The following is an 18,495-nucleotide window of genomic DNA, read 5'->3' on the forward strand; positions in this document are numbered from 1 at the left end:
TCTCATATCTCCACCTGGACCCCCAGCCATCTTTCGTACAACTTTGTATAGAAGCCCTGCTGATGTTCTGACTTCCTGGCTCATATTTTATACTGGACATCCCACCTACTATAGTTTTTGTAAAGCCACCTTTTCTTTAAATTACCATTATCTGTGGAGTGATGGTAAAACATCTCCTTCTGGCATTCGGAGTCCTCTGTACTTACCCCCATACCTCTCCACCTCCTCCTCTTCCTCTGTCAATCTTCAGTGTTGTGTGTGACCCCATCTCTCACATTGTGAGATCCTTGGGCAACAAAGTCTGACCCCTGCATCCCTTTACTGCTTAGCACAGTTCCTAACACAGGGTAGGCCATCCTTGACCACAGCAGCAAAACTGTCTGGGGAGGGATGGAGAGGAAGTTTCAAGCCTTTTTCCCAGATGGAAAATTGATTTGTGGGAGAGATTCACTTCTAGGAGTTGAGACTGTCACCTTTGAGTGACTTCCTTTTAAGTTATAAAATTGTCGCAAGTTGTCAAGAGGAATATAAACCAGGATCATTTGCCTTCCATGGAGTATCTTCATGGTTCTAAAGCTAATTGGTTGGTTTTCTGGTGTCATCAGTGTTTATTCTTAGAGTTCTCAGAGCAGAACATGATATCATCGAGATCAGCTTGACACAAAAGACAACATGAAACAGCTAGATGAGAACTTGAATGTAAATGCCCATCATGTGGGGGTGGGGGGTGGGGTGAGGTGGGGATATTTCTCCATCACTGTACATATAAGTAATATCAAGCTACTCTGAAGTTCCTTATTCTGAATCATCGTGGTTTGAGAAGTATTTTTGTCTAAAGGACCAAAGAGTTCACATTGTAACTTTTAAACATGAAAATCCACACAGATAAATTTGAAGATAATCTTCGATGCAAATACTTCTGGAGGCCCAAAGGAATGGAGCTGTGCTTTGGCATTCAGCACTATGCTGGAAAGGTGAGTTATTAAACCTGAATTTTGACAAGGAACAAGTGTCCACAGTACCCTGTTTGTGGCACTCATGAAATTGCTTGCAGATTTCTTTCTCCTTTTAATTCTTCTTGAATACCTAATCATAATTCTTAAACCTTCTCAGTGGTATTGCTCATGGAAAGTAGCCCCTGGCCAAAAAGCAATTTCTCGCTGGGGTGGCCCACAGAGCTGCCATCTGCTTCTCACCTGAGGTTTGGCCTAGAAGTGACAGCTCTCCAGAGAGAAAACATGATAGCTTTTGCAGCATTTAGTGGTGAATGCTCACATTCAAAAGTAATTTGGAGATGTGTAGGCAATGAAGGAGGGTTAATATCACAGTGGAGCTCAATTTTTAGCACTTTGTAGCACAGGCATATGTCTACAGGGCACCAAAAATGTCTAGATAAAAAGGGGGAAATTCACTTCATCATCCAGATGTTAAGATTTTACAACATTAACTGAAATTTCCACTTTTCATCCATTATTCCTCAGTCTCAATTTCAAGTTCCTGAAGCAGGTTAGTGAGTGATTCAGGAAATCCCCCCCTCCTGTAGCCAACAATTCATTGCTCGTGTTACTCTCTAAGGAGCCATGTGAATTATGGCTAATTGGTTCCGGCAGGGTCTGCTGAGGCCCTGGGCCCAGAAAATGGGTAGGAGTTCAATAAAAGCCATTTTGGATTATTTTGTTGATTTAAAACTTGTTGAAATTATTTTTCACATTCATATCATGGCATGGAAATTAATTTTGCCTGACTGAATGTTGTTTGAAAGGCAATTTAATGTAAGTGAAGAGATTGTTTTTGTCTTCACATGATACATGACAGTATCTATCTTGGATCTTGGCTAGAAATTGCAATCCAGTTTTCCCTCCTAAAAACTTTATTTACCCTAGTGTTGGAGGCTGACTGCATAAGACATGCACTCTGATCCCCGGTTCCCATTCTTCCTCTCTCTCCTGCCTTCCATGCTTGTCCCCTTCCTTGTACCTTTCTTCCCATCTCTGTCCTTTTACATCGGTTTTGTCACTACCACTCTTTTTCCCTCTTGTCCTTTCTTGATGTTAAAAGGAAAAAGAAAGGATCCTTTTCCTTCTAGGCTCTATGTCCTTTCTTGAATTCATTTCTTTGGAATATTCCTTAAAAAGTCTCTGATCTAGATGTCTTCTGCCCTGAGAACCAAGAATGCTCAGAACCCCTGAGCCACCACTAAGGTGCTACAAGTACCTTGGGAAGCAGTGAGGGTGAAGTGTGTATGAGCATGGAGCCAAACTGCTCAGGTTGGGTTGCCTGCCCACCTTGGTGACATGTGTGACTGTGGCCACATGATTCAGCCTCTCTCTAAACCTGTTTGCCCACAGTAAAATGGAGGCAATAGCAGTAGTGTTAACCTCATCGGATGGATGCTTCTCATATTGTGAATGCCCAATATAATTATTCTGAAGTGATGTATCTTTGATAGGACTCTCTTCGTCAAAGAACATTTCAACAAGGAGTTAAGATAAACTGGCCTCTCAAAAATTTCAATTCTTCTCCCTTATCTGGTGGCCTGAGTTTAAAAGCATGGCTATGTAAAGATGAATTCTACACAGAGATTGATTAATGACTGACCTCAGGCAATGCCAGTGTTGCCTGGCAACACTGTGATGGGGACGGTATTGGCACACTTGTGATTTGCTCTTTACATTGCAGGTATTATATGATGCTTCTGGGGTTCTTGAGAAAAACAGAGACACTCTCCCTGCTGATGTGGTGGTCATACTGAGGGCATCAGAAAACCAGCTTCTCCAGCAACTCTTCTCAATCCCCTTGACTAAAACAGGTACTGGAGGGACTTCCCTGGTGGTCCAGTGTTTGGGACTCCATGATTCCACTGGTCAGGGAACTAAGATCCTTCATGCAATGTGGCATGACTACAAAGAATAAATTAAAAAAATTAAAAAGACAACAATCATCATCAATAACAACAACAAAAAACTGGGTACTTGTAACGTCTCTGACAGCCCTCGGCCTGCCTCATGCTTCTACAAGTCTTGCTGGGGTTTTCCAGTTTGTGTCTAAATACCACCAGAGCTGTGCTACTAACATTTTGAAATTTGAGCAGGGATAAAAGTCTATTCACCTAAGTTCAAGAGAAGGAAAGTGATTATTTCTTTTGCATCTAATTGCCCAGCATCAGCCTTAAACACACACACACACACACACACACACACACACTTTCCATAACATCAGCTTTTAGACTTCTCACTTTCTCTGCCTGATTCCTTTCATTCTTCCATTTATAGAAGAGTATGTTGGGACTTCCCTGGGGGTGCAGTGGTTAGGACTCCATGCTTCTACTGCAGCGGGCATGGGTTTGATCCCTGGTTAGGGAACTATAATCCTGCAAGCCACATTGTGTGGTCAATAAAAAAAAATTAAAAATAAAAACCTGTATTATTATGTGCTCAGTCACTCAGTCATGTCCGACTCCTTGTGACCCCACGGACTGTAGCCCTCTAGGCTCCTTTGTCCATGGAATTCTCCAGGCAAGAATACTAGAGTGGGTTGTCATGCCCTCCTCCAGGGGATCTTCCTGACACAGGAATCGAACCTATGTCTCTTATGTCTCCTGCATTGGCAGGCAGAGTCTTTACCACTAACGCCACCAGGGAAGCCCAAAGTTTATATTATCATAAGTAAGTAAGTAAGTGTTAGTCGCTCAGTCATGCCCAACTGTTTGTGACCCCACTGACTGCAGCCCACCAGGCTCCTCTGTCCATGAGATTTTCCAGGCAAGGATATTGGAGTGGGTTGCCATTTACTTCTCCAGGGGATCTTCCCAACCCAGGGAATGAACCCAGGTCTCCTGCACTGCAGGCAGATTCTTTACCGACTGAGCTACAAGGGAAGCCCATAGTTCATGCTAAATGCTTTAGGGTGGTCTTGGTTTACCTAGAACTATTGAGAAGATTGTTTCACTTTATGTGTGATTTCAAGTAATGGGACTGGGACCAGTCAGAGTCATCCAGTCAGGCAGTCCTCAGAAGTCAGCTGGTCCAACTTCCCACTTAGTCGTCGACTAAGCCCACCACTGTTTCTAACCAACTTGGAACAGATGTGTCACTGGCCTATATTCACAGCCTTTGTCTCCTTAGAGTCAGCTTCTGTGTAGTTGTTAAGTCGGTCCTCATGCAGGATGAGGAGGGCCAAAAGATGGACCATCCTAGTCTTTGCTGTTTCACCCAATGGGTTCTAATTGGGTCAAGCGCCTTTGATTTACTGGGATTCTGCTGCTGTTGGCTGGGCAACAGACTTGAGCTTCCCATAGCTCTCCTCTCAAGGGCCTTATGTTTTTGAGGCTATGTCTGGAAACAGTTAGTTTTAAAAAAAGGAGGCAGAGAAGCCTCTTTATCATTGTTCATAATTTCTTTTTCTTTTCACATCCCTTGTCTGATCACTGGCAGTGTGTCTAGCTTGGAGCCTATGCAAGCTAAAAGAGAGTGGTGCCAGGTCTGAATTTTAGCAACGTGCACAGGAATGAAAAGCTTACTTAAGGAAAAACTCACAGTCTACAACCTTTGCTTCATCTTTACTTTGAAACCAGCTTTTTAAATTTATTCAAACATGCTCCCTTAAGAATAGTAGAGTGCCCTTCCGAAGGCTGCCCTCCAGGTTCTTCTCCAGACCTCCCTTGGGCACAGCCAGGATTTGGTTTTATTATCAACTTCTGGGAGAGTGGGCAGCTGTGGACAGAGCTGGGGCTCCCTCACCAGAGACTCAAGTGTATACTCACTTGGTGACTCTGTGCAGAGTCAAAGAGGCAGCCATTTTTAATAGGAGACATCCTCTTAAATAAAATATATCCAAGTGACTTGTTCGCTAGCCTTTATACCCTCCTGTAAATAAGAGTAATGACTTGTCAAATCCATTGACAATTAAAAGCCTCTTGATGAAAGTGAAAGAGGAGAGTGAAAAGGTTGGCTTGAAGCTCAACATTCAGAAAATGAAGATCATGGCATCTGGTCCCATCACTTCTTGGGAAATAGATGGAAAAACAGTGGAAACAGTGTCAGACTTTATTTTTTTGGGCTCCAAAATCACTGCAGATGCTGATTGCAGCCATGAAATTAAAAGACGCTCCTTGGAAGGAAAGTTATGACCAACCTTGATAGTATATTAAAAAGCAGAGACATTACTTTGCCAACCAAGGTCCGTCTAGTCAAGGCAATGGTTTTTCCCGTGGTCATGTATGGATGTGAGAGTTGGACTGTGAAGAAAGCTGATCGCCGAAGAATTGATGCTTTTGAACTGTGGTGCTGGAGAAGACTCTTGAGAGTCCCTTGGACTGCAAGGAGATCCAACCAGTCCATCCTAAAGGAGATCAATCCTGGGTGTTCATTGGAAGGACTGATGCTACAGCTGAAACTCCAATACTTTGGCCACCTCATGCGTCGAGATGACTCACTGGAAAAGAGTCTGATGCTAGGAAGAATTGGGGGTGGGAGGAGACGGGGACAACAGAGAATGAGATGGCTGGATGGCATCACCGACTCTGTGGACGTGAGTTTGAGTGAACTCCGGGAGTTGGTGATGGACAGGGAGGCCTGGCGTGCTGTGATTCATGGGGTCGCGGAGAGTCGGACACGACTGAGCGACTGAACTGAACTGGACTGAACTGAACTGAACTGAACTGAATTTTTCAATCTTTGTCAAAATAAAAACAAGTTCAAGTCTTGGCCACTGGGTGGAGCTGTGAAAGAAGTCATGCTCTGCAGCAGCCACTGTTGCCCATGATTGCCTAAAAGCTGGGGAGGAACAAAAACAGATACCCTTGCTTCTTATTTTTGCTTTTCTCTGAAAAAACTTTCCTCCTGTCTTATAACTCCTTCTGGATCTTGCCTTGAAACTGCACCCTACACCACCTGGAGGAAACAAAAGTGAGAACTGAGCCAAGAACATATTTTCCTGACAAGCTTCCTTGTATTCTTGCTGCTGCTGCTGCTAAGTCTCTTCAGTCGTGTCCGACTCTGTGCGATCCCATAGACAGGAGCCCACCAGGCTGCCCCGTTCCTGGGATTCTCCAGGCAAGAATTGTATTCTTGAGTTGTATATTATGCATAATAGTTTCTTTTGAAATCGTTAGCTTTTCTTTTCTCCACATTTTGAGTATACTTATGAAAACTTTAGTAAGCACAGTTCTGTTTTCTTTTTCTGAAATTATTCATAGAAAGTGAAGTGAAAAGTGAAATCGTGTCAGACTCTTTGTGACCCCATGGATTGTAGCCTAACAGGCTCCTCCTTCCATGGGATTTTCCAGGCAAGAATACTGGAGTGGGTTGCCATTTCCTTCTCCAGCAGATCTTCCCAACCCAGGGATTGAACCCTGGTCTCCTGCATTGCAGGCAGATACTTTTACCATCTGAGCCACCAGGGAAGTAGAATACCTTCAATCAACAAACATTCATTGAAGAGTTTCTAATAAATAAGGCACTGTATAGGCGGTAAATTGGAATATAAAGATAATGTGGCTTTGCCCTAACAGCAACTGGAACTTTCTTTTACCTTCACTTTCTACCTAGAATTGAGCACTAATTTATCTCATTATGACAATATTTTCCTTCAAACCTCAGTTTTAAAGAGATTGTGTATCCTCTGTTGAAGGTCTGAACATTAATTAAACTTCTAAAGTTTAAAAGTTCCACAGTCTATATTTTTTGGTTTTACTATATTATATCTTTGAAAGTGAAAAAGCTTACTGGACAGCAAAGGTTGTATTGTGTTTGCTGAAAATGCAAATGCTTATTTCCAGCACATACCCTTTAGGAGTTATTTCTTCACTGGTCTCCAGTAGCATATTGGACACCTACTGACCTGGGGAGGTCATCTTTCAGTGTCCTATCTTTTTGCCTTTTCATACTGTTCTCAAGGGTTCATGGTGTTCTCAAGGGTTCTGGGCTCCAAAATCACTGCAGATGGTGATTGCAGCCATGAAATTAAAAGACGCTTACTCCTTGGAAGGAAAGTTATGACCAACCTAGACAGCATATTAAAAAGAAGACACATCATTTTGTCAACAAAGGTCTGTCTAGTCATGGATATAGTTTTTCCAGTAGTCCTGTATGGGTGTGAGAGTTGGACTATAAAGAAAGCTGATCGCTGAAGAATTGATGCTTTTGAACTGTGGTGTTGGAGAAGACTCTTGAGGGTCCCTTGGACTGCAAGGAGATCCAACCAGTCCATCCTAAAGGAGATCAAGCCTGGGTGTTCATTGGAAAGACTGATATTGAAGCTGAAACTCCTATACTTTGGCCACGTGATGCAAAGAACTGACTCATTTGGAAAGACCCTGATGCTGGGAAAGATTGAGGGCACGAGGAGAAGGGGACAACAGAGGATGAGATGGTTAGATGGCATCACCAACTCAAAGAACATGGATTTGTGTGGACTCCAGGAATTGGTGATAGACAGGGAGGCCTGGGGTGCCATGGTTCATGGGGTCGCAAAGAGTCGGACTGAGCGACTGAACTGAACTGAACTGAACCCTTTAGGAAGGGCGGTGTGGCTATCCATCTCAGCATTGGGGCTGGAAGTGAGATCCCACACATCCTAGCATTTTGCAAGAGAATATATCTGTGTTAGTTGACCAGTCATGTCCAGCTCTTTAAACCCATGGACTGTAGCCCACCAGGCTCCTCTATTCATGGAATTCTCCAGGCAGGAATACTAGAATGGGTTGCTATTTCCTTCTCCAGAGGATCTTCCCGACCCAGGAATCAAACCTGGGTCCCTCGCATTGTAGGCAAATTCTTTACTGATGGAGCTACCAGGGAGCTTCTCTTGTAAGAAAATATGCTAATATTTTCAGTGCATGAGAAACTGTTTTCTTGGTTATTTTAATTTTAATTTATCCTGCTTCAAACACTTAAAAGGGGCATTAGTTCAATCAGCATAGATATTATGGGCAGTTACTTTACAAATTTCTTTTAGGGGATGAACTACAGAGAGGAAGGAGAAAGGTCAAAGATTGGAAGCCTTGGAGCCTATTAATCCCAAACTTTAAAAAGAGGTCCAGCATTTGGCTCCTCAGTTTCAAGAAGAGAGACTTCCAAGGGGAGTTTGGCAATACTCTGGTTCCTGGTCTTGGTGACTACATGGATATTGGCTTTATAATATTCATTATGCTGTATATTTCCATTTTGGACACTTTTTTACACATGCAATCTATTTCATAATAATACTTTTTTTTTCTCCCCAAAGGATAGAGATGTTATCGTAAAATGCCTCCTCTCCAGGACTGCTGGGCAGGTGACAATCCCTTCATTAGTGCATTTCAAACAGAAGTATCAGCACTTGGCTTAATCTCTTATCAAGGTTAAGGGGATTAGCCTCTGGGTGTGTTTGTGTAAAACTATAATATAAAATCAGAGTGAGTACTACAGTTGGCGTTTTCCTTTCTCCTGTACCCACCTTCCTGTTCCCTGAAAAGGTTATAAAACATGGAGCGTGAGATTATGAGGTTCAGGGTCCTTAGCTTCTCCCAGGTTGCTGCAGCGCCCTTCCCAGCAGCTGTTTCTGTGGGCACCCAGCTGTGCCTGGTGGTGGAATCACCTCTGCCTAAGGGGTGCCTTCTTGTTCTGAGATGCCCAGTGACCATCAGATAAACAGGCAGCTATAGTCAGTAAGGATCCTCTCTCTTCCCCTTTTTGCTTTTGCAACCACTCTTTGGCCACTTCAGACAGACATGATGAAATTTTCTTTGTAATCCTTCCTTTTGATAAGAAATTCTCTGAAGACTTTATATGTGAAAATTTGTTGTGTTAGCAACGCTGCTTTCTAACCCTTCAGCTGGGACTTTTCAAACTAATGATCCAGGTAGAAAAACATTAAAAGGAAAGATGTTATAACATGGTTTCATGGCCTATTTTCCTGTTTGGGGAATATTCCACTTGCTACAAGTAAACTAGAGAAAAGTTCAAAAGGCTCAGGGGAGGAAAGAGAAGAGGACGTTTCAAAAAGAACTTGAAAAATCTATTTCTGTCTTTGAATCATGAATTTTGACTTCCAAATGGGAGTCTGGGGTTTTAAAAGAATTAGGAACTTGGGAGAAGCTAGGGAAAAAAAAAAACAAGAGTAAAACTGGGGAGTTATTCTCTGAGCCTCAGAGTCTGGTTTTGCCTCAAAATCTGAAACTGAGTTTGTTTCTATTGCTGCCTTCTCTCTGAGGATTCTGAGGTTTCCTCTCTTGGAATTTGCAAGTAAAAATCAATGGTAAATTCCATCTTGACTTCATTGGCTCCCCTTATAATTTGGAGGGGGGACAAGACAAGCCCCCACATTGTATCTGCAAAACTGTGTAATACCCTGCTGAAATCCTTGCTGTGAATTGCCTGATCCTGATTTTGTAACTCCCCAAATTAACAGCATTGAGCTCTTAAGAGGATGCCTTTTTGTAACCATCTCTCAGAGTTTTCATTTTCCACTTCTGGCTCTTTTTCCATTCTGGCAGTTCAGCATATGAGTCTGGCAAGATGAGCTGACTCAGTGACAAAGTTCCAAGTCACAGACATGGACAGTGCTTGGCTCTTCCTGAAATGGAGGAAGGAATAAGCCAACCCTATTAGGGAGCCACGGTGACTCATTCCCTCCTCGTACAGAGACCTGCCTTTTTCTTCTAATTTGGGAGTGCATCTCAGTCAACCGATAATATATATTTATCATCTTTCTATTAATAGATATGGTCCTATACATAGATGATTTTTAGAAGGAATAAAAGAAACTCCCAGCCAGAATAGACTGACAGAGAAAGACTGCTAAATCCTAAAATGTATAAAGGATGCACAACACCCTGTATGCATCAATAAATGGGGGGCATATAAGCACTATATCTATACAGGTACAAATAGAAGGAAAAGTCATGGAAATATCATGAGTCAGAGTGGGGAAAGAGTTCTCTTAACTAAGAGAGGCTTATTGGAAGAGACTTTTTTTTTCCCCTAATAGACTAGAGAAAATTGAACAGTCTGGTGTAATGAGACATTCTGCACCAGGGCGTACAGCCCTGGAAATGAGAGGGAGGTGGCAGGGTGGTGGACTCAGGGCAGAGAGGGAGAGGTGAAGTGGAGTGAAAGCCGCTCAGTTGAGTCCAGGCCTTCCAGGCCAGAATACTGGTGTGGGTAGCCATTCTCTTCTCCAGAGGATCTTCCCAATCCTGGGATCGAACCCGGGTCTCCCACATTGCAGGTGAATTCTTTACCAGCTGAGCCAACAGGAGAGGGGAAGCAAATGGAAAAACAATAGTGAGCTCCTGATGTTGATCCGAAGTGCTCGGGGTGGGGGGCAAGGTGGGCTCCTGCAGGGACAGCTTTAGGGTGAGAAAGGAAAACTTAAATAGGGTGTTAAAGACTAATTCGAACCAGGGTGCACCAAGGAGTCTATGTGGAGCTCTGTGTGAATAGATGCTCAATAAACACTTCCACATTCTACGTTTAGAACTAGCATAAGTTATTTTTTATATAAGATGTGAGATAGAGCTTTGTTTTGTTTTTTTTCATAAGTATATCTAGTTATTCCAAAACCATTTATTGAAATGACTGTCTTCTCCACTGATTGCTTTTCAGTTCAGTTCAGTCGCTCAGTCATGTCCGACTCTCCGCGACCCCATGAATCACAGCACGCCAGGCCTCCCTGTCCATCACCAACTCCCGGAGTTCACTCAAACTCATGTCCACAGAGTTGGTGATGCTATCCAGCCATCTCATTCTCTGTCGTCCCCGTCTCCTCCTACCCCAAATCTCCTCCCACCCCCAACCTTTCCCAGCATCAGAGTCTTTTCCAGTGAGTCAACTCGTCGCATGAGGTGGCCAAAGTTTTGGAGTTTTAGCTTTACATCAGTCCTTCCAGTGAACATCCAGGATTGATCTCCTCTAGAATGGACTGGTTGGATCTCCTTGCAGTCCAAGGGACTCTCAAGAGTCTTCTCCAACACCACAGTTCAAAAGCATCAATTCTTTGGCGATCAGCTTTCTTCACAGTCCAACTCTCACATCCATACATGACCACGGGAAAAACCATAGCCTTGACTAGACGGACCTTGGTTGGCAAAGTAATGTCTCTGCTTTTTAATATGCTATCTAGGTTGGTCATAACTTTCCTTCCAAGGAGTAAGCGTCTTTTAATTTCATGGCTGCAATCAGCATCCGTAGTGATTTTGGAGCCCAAAAAAATAAAGTCTGACACGGTTTCCACTGTTTTTCCATCTATTTCCCATGAAGTGATGGGACCAGATGCCATGATCTTTGTTTTCTGAATGTTGAGCTTCAAGCCAACCTTTTCACTCTTTCACTTTCATCAAGAGGCTTTTGAGTTCCTCTTCACTTTCTGCCATAAAGGTAGTGTCATCTGCATATCTGAGGTTATTGATATTTCTCCCAGCAGTCTTGATTCTAGCTTGTGCTTCTTCCAGCCCAGTGTTCCTCATGATGTACTCTGCATATAAGTTAAATAAGCAAGGTGACAATATACAGCCTTGACATACTCCTTTTCCTATTTGGAACCAGTCGGTTGTTCCATGTACAGTTCTGACTGTTGCTTCCCGACCTTTCTCAAGAGGCAGGTCAGGTGGTCTGGTATTCCCATCTCTTTCAGAATGTTCCACAGTTTATTTTGATCCACACAGTCAAAGGCTTTGGCATAGTCAATGAAGCAGAAATAGATGTTTTTCTGGACTCTCTTGCTTTCTCCATGATCCAGCGGATGTTGGCAATTTGATCTCTGGTGCCTCTGCCTTTTCTAAAACCTGCTTGAACATCTGGGAGTTCACGGTTCACATATTGCTGAAGCCTGGCTTGGAGAATTTTGAGCATGACTTTACTAGCGTATGAGATGAGTGCAATTGTGCGGTAGTTTGAGCATTCTTTGGGATTGCCTTTCTTTGGGATTGGAATGAAGACTGACCTTTTCCAGTCCTGTGGCCACTGCTGAGTTTTCCAAATGTGCTGGCATATTGAGTGCAGCACTTTCACAGCATCATCTTTCAAGATTTGAAATAGTTCAACTGGAATTCCATCACCTCCACTAGCTTTGTTCGTAATGATGCTTTCTAAGGCCCATTGCTTTTACATTTGTCAAAAACCGATTGGTTATATGTGTGTGGGTCTGTTTCATTGGTCTGTGTGTCTAACTCATGGATACCACAATGTCTTCACTCATAGCTTTATAGTAAATCTTAGGAGCACATAGTGTGATTGCCTCAGATTTATTCTTCCTTTTCAAAATTTTTTTGGCTATTCCAGTTTGTTTGTCTTTACATGTAAACTTTAAAAACAGCTTATCTATATCTATATAAAGGCCTACTGGGATTCTGATTGCCATTGTATGAAATCTATGGGTCAGTCCAGGAAGAATTTTTATGTTTACTACATTGAGTCTTTCAATCTATGAACACACCATGTCTGTTTATTTGGATTTTCTTTGATTTCTTTAATTTGTATTTTCTTTTCACATGCAGATCTTGTGGTACATGTTTTGTTAGATTTATATCTAAGTATTTCAGTGTTTGGAACTAGTATTGTTCTAGTGTACCATCGATTTTTGTGGATTGACCTTGTCTTAAATGACCTTGCTAAATTCACTGTTGGTTCTAGGAGTTTTGTTTGTTTTTGTAGATTTCTTGGGGTTTTCTACATAGACTGTCATGTTATCTGTTAATGAGAACCCTTTTTTATTTTTCTTTCCAATCTTACACCATTCATTTCTTTTTCTTGCCTTATTTGACTGGCTATGACTTTTAGTATATAGCTGGATAGAAGTGGTGAGAGGAAACATCTTGCTTTGTTCCAGATCTTGGGGGTAAAGCATCCAATCTTTCACTGTTAAGTATGGTGTTAGCTGTTGTTATTATGTAGGTGCCCTTTCACTTGCTATCCCCTCTATGTCGAATATTTTCCCCAAGACATACCCATGGCTGCTGTTTCACTTTCTTCAAGTCTTTTCTCAAAATCTACTTTTCCTGGCTACCTTGGTAAGAATTTCAACCTAATGAATATTTATAAATCCATTTCCTGCTTTATCTTTTTCCTTAGCACTTATCACTAGCTAACTTACTATATATAATTTACTTGTTTACTGTCTGTCTTCCTCCAGTATATTGTAAGTTTCCAGATAGCAGGAATTCTGTCTGGTTTGTCCATTACTGTCTCCTCAAAGTTTTAGCAATACCTAGTATATGGTAGCCACTCTCTACGTATTTGCTGAGTAAATGAATGGATGGTTGAACCAAATCTACCCATCTACCTGCATCTGTTCCCATTTTGTTTTCCTGCTAATCTAAATGACCGAACCATCCTTACTCTCATTACATACGACTCTCCACTTGCCTCTTCCCTCCTTTCCTCACCTTCACAAGGGCTTTCATCCTGCAATTATTCCTCCTCTCTTCTGCATCAGCTGTTTATTCCTCTTAACGTGGTCATCCTCAACAACATAGTATCTTCTATCTTTTTGACTGCTTGCTATGGGTTGAATTGTGTCTCCCTCCCCCAAAAAATACATATGTTGAAATCCAAACTCCTAGTTCATCAGGATGTGACTCTGTTTGGAAGCAGGGCCCTTGAAGAAGCAATCAAGGTAAAATGGAGTCACCAAGATGGGCCCTACACCAGTATGACTGGTGTCCTTATTAAAAAGGAAAATTTGGACAGAGTCACACAGAGAATGTCAGGTGAAGATGAAGTCAGAGAGCAAGGTGGTGCCTCTACAGCCCCTCTCACCTGCATCTCCTAACCAAACTGTTTCTGCTCTTTCCTCACACAGTCTGACAGCTAAACAGCCGTCTTTCTAGGAATAGAAATTTGATCATGTCACTGCCCTGCTTAAAGCCTCCCATGGCTCCTCATCACACCTAAAATACAATCCAGACTCCTTTCTTTATTGAAACTCTTAACGTAATGTCCCCATCTTCTGAACTCTTCCCTTCCCTCTCTGCCTTCATTCTGTTCCTCAGACAGTCCAAGCCTTTTCCTGACTCCGCACCAGCTGCTCACTCTGCCTGGGACATTCTTTGCCCAGATCTTTACAGATCTATCCTTGTGATCCAGAATTTAGCTTAAATGTCACTACCAAAGAGAGGCCTTCTCTGTCTACCCAATGGCTGATAGCCCTGTGCTTCCCCACTCACTCTGCATGTCACCCCGTTTAACTGTCTCCATCAGGAGCTGACATAATCTTGTCTGTTTCTCTTCTATGACCTGCCCCCTACCCTCCTTTCGTAATGCATAAATATTTGTCAACTAACTCATTAACTCCTGCATGGTAGAAAATCTAAAGGTAAAATCCAATTCTTGACTTCTAATCTGTGTTAGTTTCCTAGGGCTGACATAATGAGGCACCACAGACAAACAGTGACTTAAAGTTCAGTTCAGTTCAGTTCAGTCGCTCAGTCGTGTCCGACTCTCCGCGACCCCATGAATCACAGCACGCCAGGCCTCCCTGTCCATCACCAACTCCCAGAGTTCACTCAAACTCATGTCCACAGAGTCGGTGATGCCATCCAGCCATCTCATTCTCTGTCGTCCCCTTCTCCTCCCGCCCCCAATCCCTCCCAGCATCAGAGTCTTTTCCAGTGAGTCAACTCGTCACATGAGGTGGCCAAAGTATTGGAGTTTCAGCTGTAGCATCAGTCATTCCAATGAACGCCCAGGACTGATCTCCTTTAGAATGGACTGGTTGGATCTCCTTGCAGTCCAAGGGACTCTCAAGAGTCTTCTCCAGCACCACAGTTCAAAAGCATCAATTCTTCGGCGATCAGCTTTCTTCACAGTCCAACTCTCACATCCATACATGACCACGGGAAAAACCATAGCCTTGACTAGATGGATTATGGAGGGTAGAAGTTCACGATCAAGATGTGTGCAGGTTTGGTTTCTTCTAAGACCTCTCTCTTTGGCTTGTAGTTTGCTGCTTTCTCAGCGTTCTCACATGGTCACGCCTTGGTCTGTGTGTACATTGTCTGTGTCCTCTTCTTATACTGATGTCAGTCATATTGGATTGAGGCCCACTTGTATGACTTCATTTGCCCTGAATCACCCTTTAAAGGTTCTATGTCCAAAGGTGGTCACCTTCTGAGGGACTGAGCGTTAGGACTTGAACATATGAATTCAGTGTGGGGAGGGGGCTACAGTTTAGCCCATGGCAGATCACTAACTGGAGAAGGCAATAGCAACCCACTCCAGTACTCTTGCCTGGAGAATCCCATGGACAGAGGAGCCTGGTAGGCTGCGTTCCATGGGGTCGCTAAGAGTTGGACATGACTGAGCGACTTCACTTTCACTTTTCACTTTCACGCATTGGAGAAGGAAATGGTAACCAACTCCAGTACTCTTGCCTGGAGAATCCCAGGGACAGGGGAGCCTGGTGGGCTGCCATCTCTGGGGTCCCACAGATTCGGACACAACTGAAGCAACTTAGCAGCAGCAGCAGCAGGATCACTAATTGTTGCAGGAGCTGTTCCATATAAGCCCCCTTACCAGGGTGCATGTGAGGCCACCACTTTTTCCTACAAAGCCCAGGGACTATTGTGTTTAACCAGAGAGAGTTTACAGCCTCACCCAGTCAGAGAAAGAGAGCTCTGCCTTCTCTCCTTTCCTTCTTCCCTCCTCCAGCACCAGAGCAGCCAGGCCAGAGCAGAGGTGTGGGAGACAGGCCTCCTTCAAGTCCTGGAGGTATCTATCCAGCCTGGAGGGAAAGGGGCAGTGGGGAAAAAAGCTTCGACTTGAGATGTTATTAAAGGTCAAAAACAAATAAGAAGGAATCTTCAAATCCAAAAGTAATCTCTAATAACAGAAAATCTGTGAAGTGGGGCTAAAATATAGTTAAGGGAGCTGCCGTCCTCAAAGAAAGGAGAGGTAACAACATGGATGGGGAAGTAACAGGAAAAAGTGGAGCTGTTTCTTGTTTATCCCCAATAAACTGAAACCCCTGGGTGTAAGTTTCATGAGGATAGGATTTTGTCCATTTAGTAGGCTCCTCTTTCTAGCTCCTGGAGAGGCACCGGGCACATAGGCAATGCTCAGGAGAGTCTGTCTATTCAGGCAGGGAGTGCACTTTGAGAACGGATTTCCCTCATGGTCTTGAGAGCACTTGAAACACATCAGAAATGTGTGTGAGTCGTCCTGATTTATGGTGCTGACAGGGAGCCCACCAATGTGAGAGATTTGTTTTAACAAGTTGTGAAATTCAGAGCTCCATCTAGAGCTCTGGATTTGGAATCTGGAGAGACAAGTGTGATGCCCTGTTAGGACTCAGGTTCTAGAGAAGTGCAGATGGACTTGTAGTTACATCCAGCATCTGAGATTGATTGCCAGCCCCCTTCCTCATGTGGAGTGGGCAGGGTGGGGCTTTCCCAGAAGCAAGCAGCATACTCATGCTTAAAGCACGGACTGTACTTTGCTGGGAAGCACGAGATCCATGTTTTCTCTTAGAAACCTCGCTGCCCTGGGGACTCTGGGTGCATGTGAAGTCACGCTCCCATCTATTGCTGCCGCAGCCGGCTGGAGAACAGAAGGCCTCTGCTGTCAGTTTCCATGAGGAACAGTGTCCCCTTCTGCCCTTTACAGAGGGTCCTGGCAGCAGCTGAACCATCCCAGGAGATGGTTCACCTTCCTACATCTCCCTTTGTTAATGGTTTTCAGCCCTTGTCTAGAAGAATCACTGGTTATCTTTGTTAGACTTGTTGAGGACAAAATGGGTGTGTGATATGGTTGTGGGAGGAAGAGAGCATCTCTTGAAATTCTTTTGTTTTTCTTTTCCCTTAATGCCTTCAGGTTTTGAGTTGTATTCTCCAAGTACTGTTTTTGTTTTTGCTTGTTAATTCGTTTGTCTTTTTGTTCATATGTAAGCAGCTTAAAATTTTATTTCCTTTTATTTTATTTTATTTTTTTTTTTGAACAGAGGAAAATTTATGCGTCGAACCTGGACTGGTCACTTATGATAATATACATGCTACAATTCCATTCTCTCCAATCATTCCACCTTCACCCTCTCCCACAGAGTCCCAAAGATTGTTCTCAATGCCTATGTCTCTTTTGCAGTCTCTTATACAGGGTTCAGGTTACCATTTTTCTAAATTCCATATATATGCGTTAATATACGGTATTGATGTTCTTCTTTCTGGCTTACTTCACTCTGTATAATTGGCTCCAATTTCATCCACCTCATTAAAACTGAATCAAATGCATTCTTTTTGATGGCTGAGAAATACTCCATTGTGTATATGTACCAAAGCTTTCTTATCCATTCATCTGCAGATGGACATCTAGGTTGCTTCCATGTCCTGGCTATAAAAAGTCTACCTGCAGTTTGTTCTTCCCTATCAGCTGTGATATTGTTCATGGGGTTCTCAAGGCAAGTATACTGCAGTGGTTTGCCATTCCCTTCTCCAGTGGACCACGTTCAGCTGTGGTCCATATGATCAGATCAACTAGTTTCCTGTGATTATGATTTCAGTGTTTCTGCCCTCTGATGCCCCCTCGCAATAACTACCGTCTTATTTGGATTTCTCTTACCTTGGTCGTGGAAAATCTCTTCACAGCCGCTCCAGCAAAGTGCAGCCACTGTACCTTACCTTGGATGAGGGGTATCTCCTCAAGGCCGCCCCTCGTGACCTTGAACGTGGAGTAGCTCCTCTCGGCCCTCCTGCGCCCATGCAGCCACCGCCTGTTGGACGTGGGGCAGCTCCTCTCGGCCGCTGGGCCTGGCCTCAGGCGTGGGGTAGCTCCAGTCGGCTGCGCCTCTTTGCCTGGTCGGTTGCGCAGGGGCTGGCGTCTGCGCCGCCGGGGCCGGCGTCTCTCGCGTCTGCGCCGCCGGGGGCCGGCGTCTCTCAGGTCGGTAGGTGCCCAATATGCTACTGGAGATCAGTGGAGAAGTAACTCTAGAAGGAATAAAGGGATGGAGCAAAAGCAAAACCAATACCCAGTTGTGGATGTGACCGATGATAGAAGCAAGGTCCGGTGCTGTAAAGATCAGTATTGCATAGGAACCTGGAATGTTAGGTCCATGCTGCTGCTGCTGCTGCTAAGTCACTTCAGTCGTTTCCGACTCTGTGTGACCCCATAGACAGAAGCCCACCAGGCTCCCCCGTCCCTGGGATTCTCCAGGCAAGAACATTGGAGTGGGTTGCCATTTCCTTCTCCATGAATCAAGGCAAATTGGAAGTGGTCAAACAGGAGATGGCAAGAGTGAACGTAGACATTCTAGTAATCAGTGAATTAAAATGGACTGGAATGGGTGAATTTAACTCAGATGACCATTATATCTACTACTGTGGGCAGGAATCCCTTAGAAGAAATGGAGTAGCCATCATGGTCAACAAAAGAGTCCGAAATGCAGTACTTGGATGCAATCTTAAAAACAACAGAATGATTTCTGTTCGTTTTCAAGGCAAACCATTCATATTACAGTAATCCAGACCTATGCCCCAACCAGTAACGCTGAAGAAGCCGAAGTTGAATGGTTCTATGAAGACCTACAAGA

The 18,495-nt window shown here is 43.6% G+C and overlaps 1 protein-coding gene across 1 annotated transcript in view; it reads left to right on the forward strand.

Moving 5' to 3' along the window:
• Nucleotides 1-869: 869 nt before the first annotated feature.
• Nucleotides 870-18,495, forward strand: part of LOC129538349 (myosin-IIIb) — a 134,104-nt gene continuing 116,478 nt past the window's right edge. The window contains exons 1-2 of the mRNA XM_055398473.2: nt 870-974; nt 2,680-2,809. Coding sequence (XP_055254448.2) covers nt 870-974; nt 2,680-2,809 — 235 coding nt within the window. The remainder of the gene's footprint in view (nt 975-2,679; nt 2,810-18,495) is intronic.

This window comes from Moschus berezovskii, chromosome 2 (genome assembly GCF_049115385.1).
Source record: "Moschus berezovskii isolate FMDL1 chromosome 2, NW_MosBer_1.0, whole genome shotgun sequence".
Classification (NCBI taxonomy): domain Eukaryota; kingdom Metazoa; phylum Chordata; class Mammalia; order Artiodactyla; family Moschidae; genus Moschus; species Moschus berezovskii.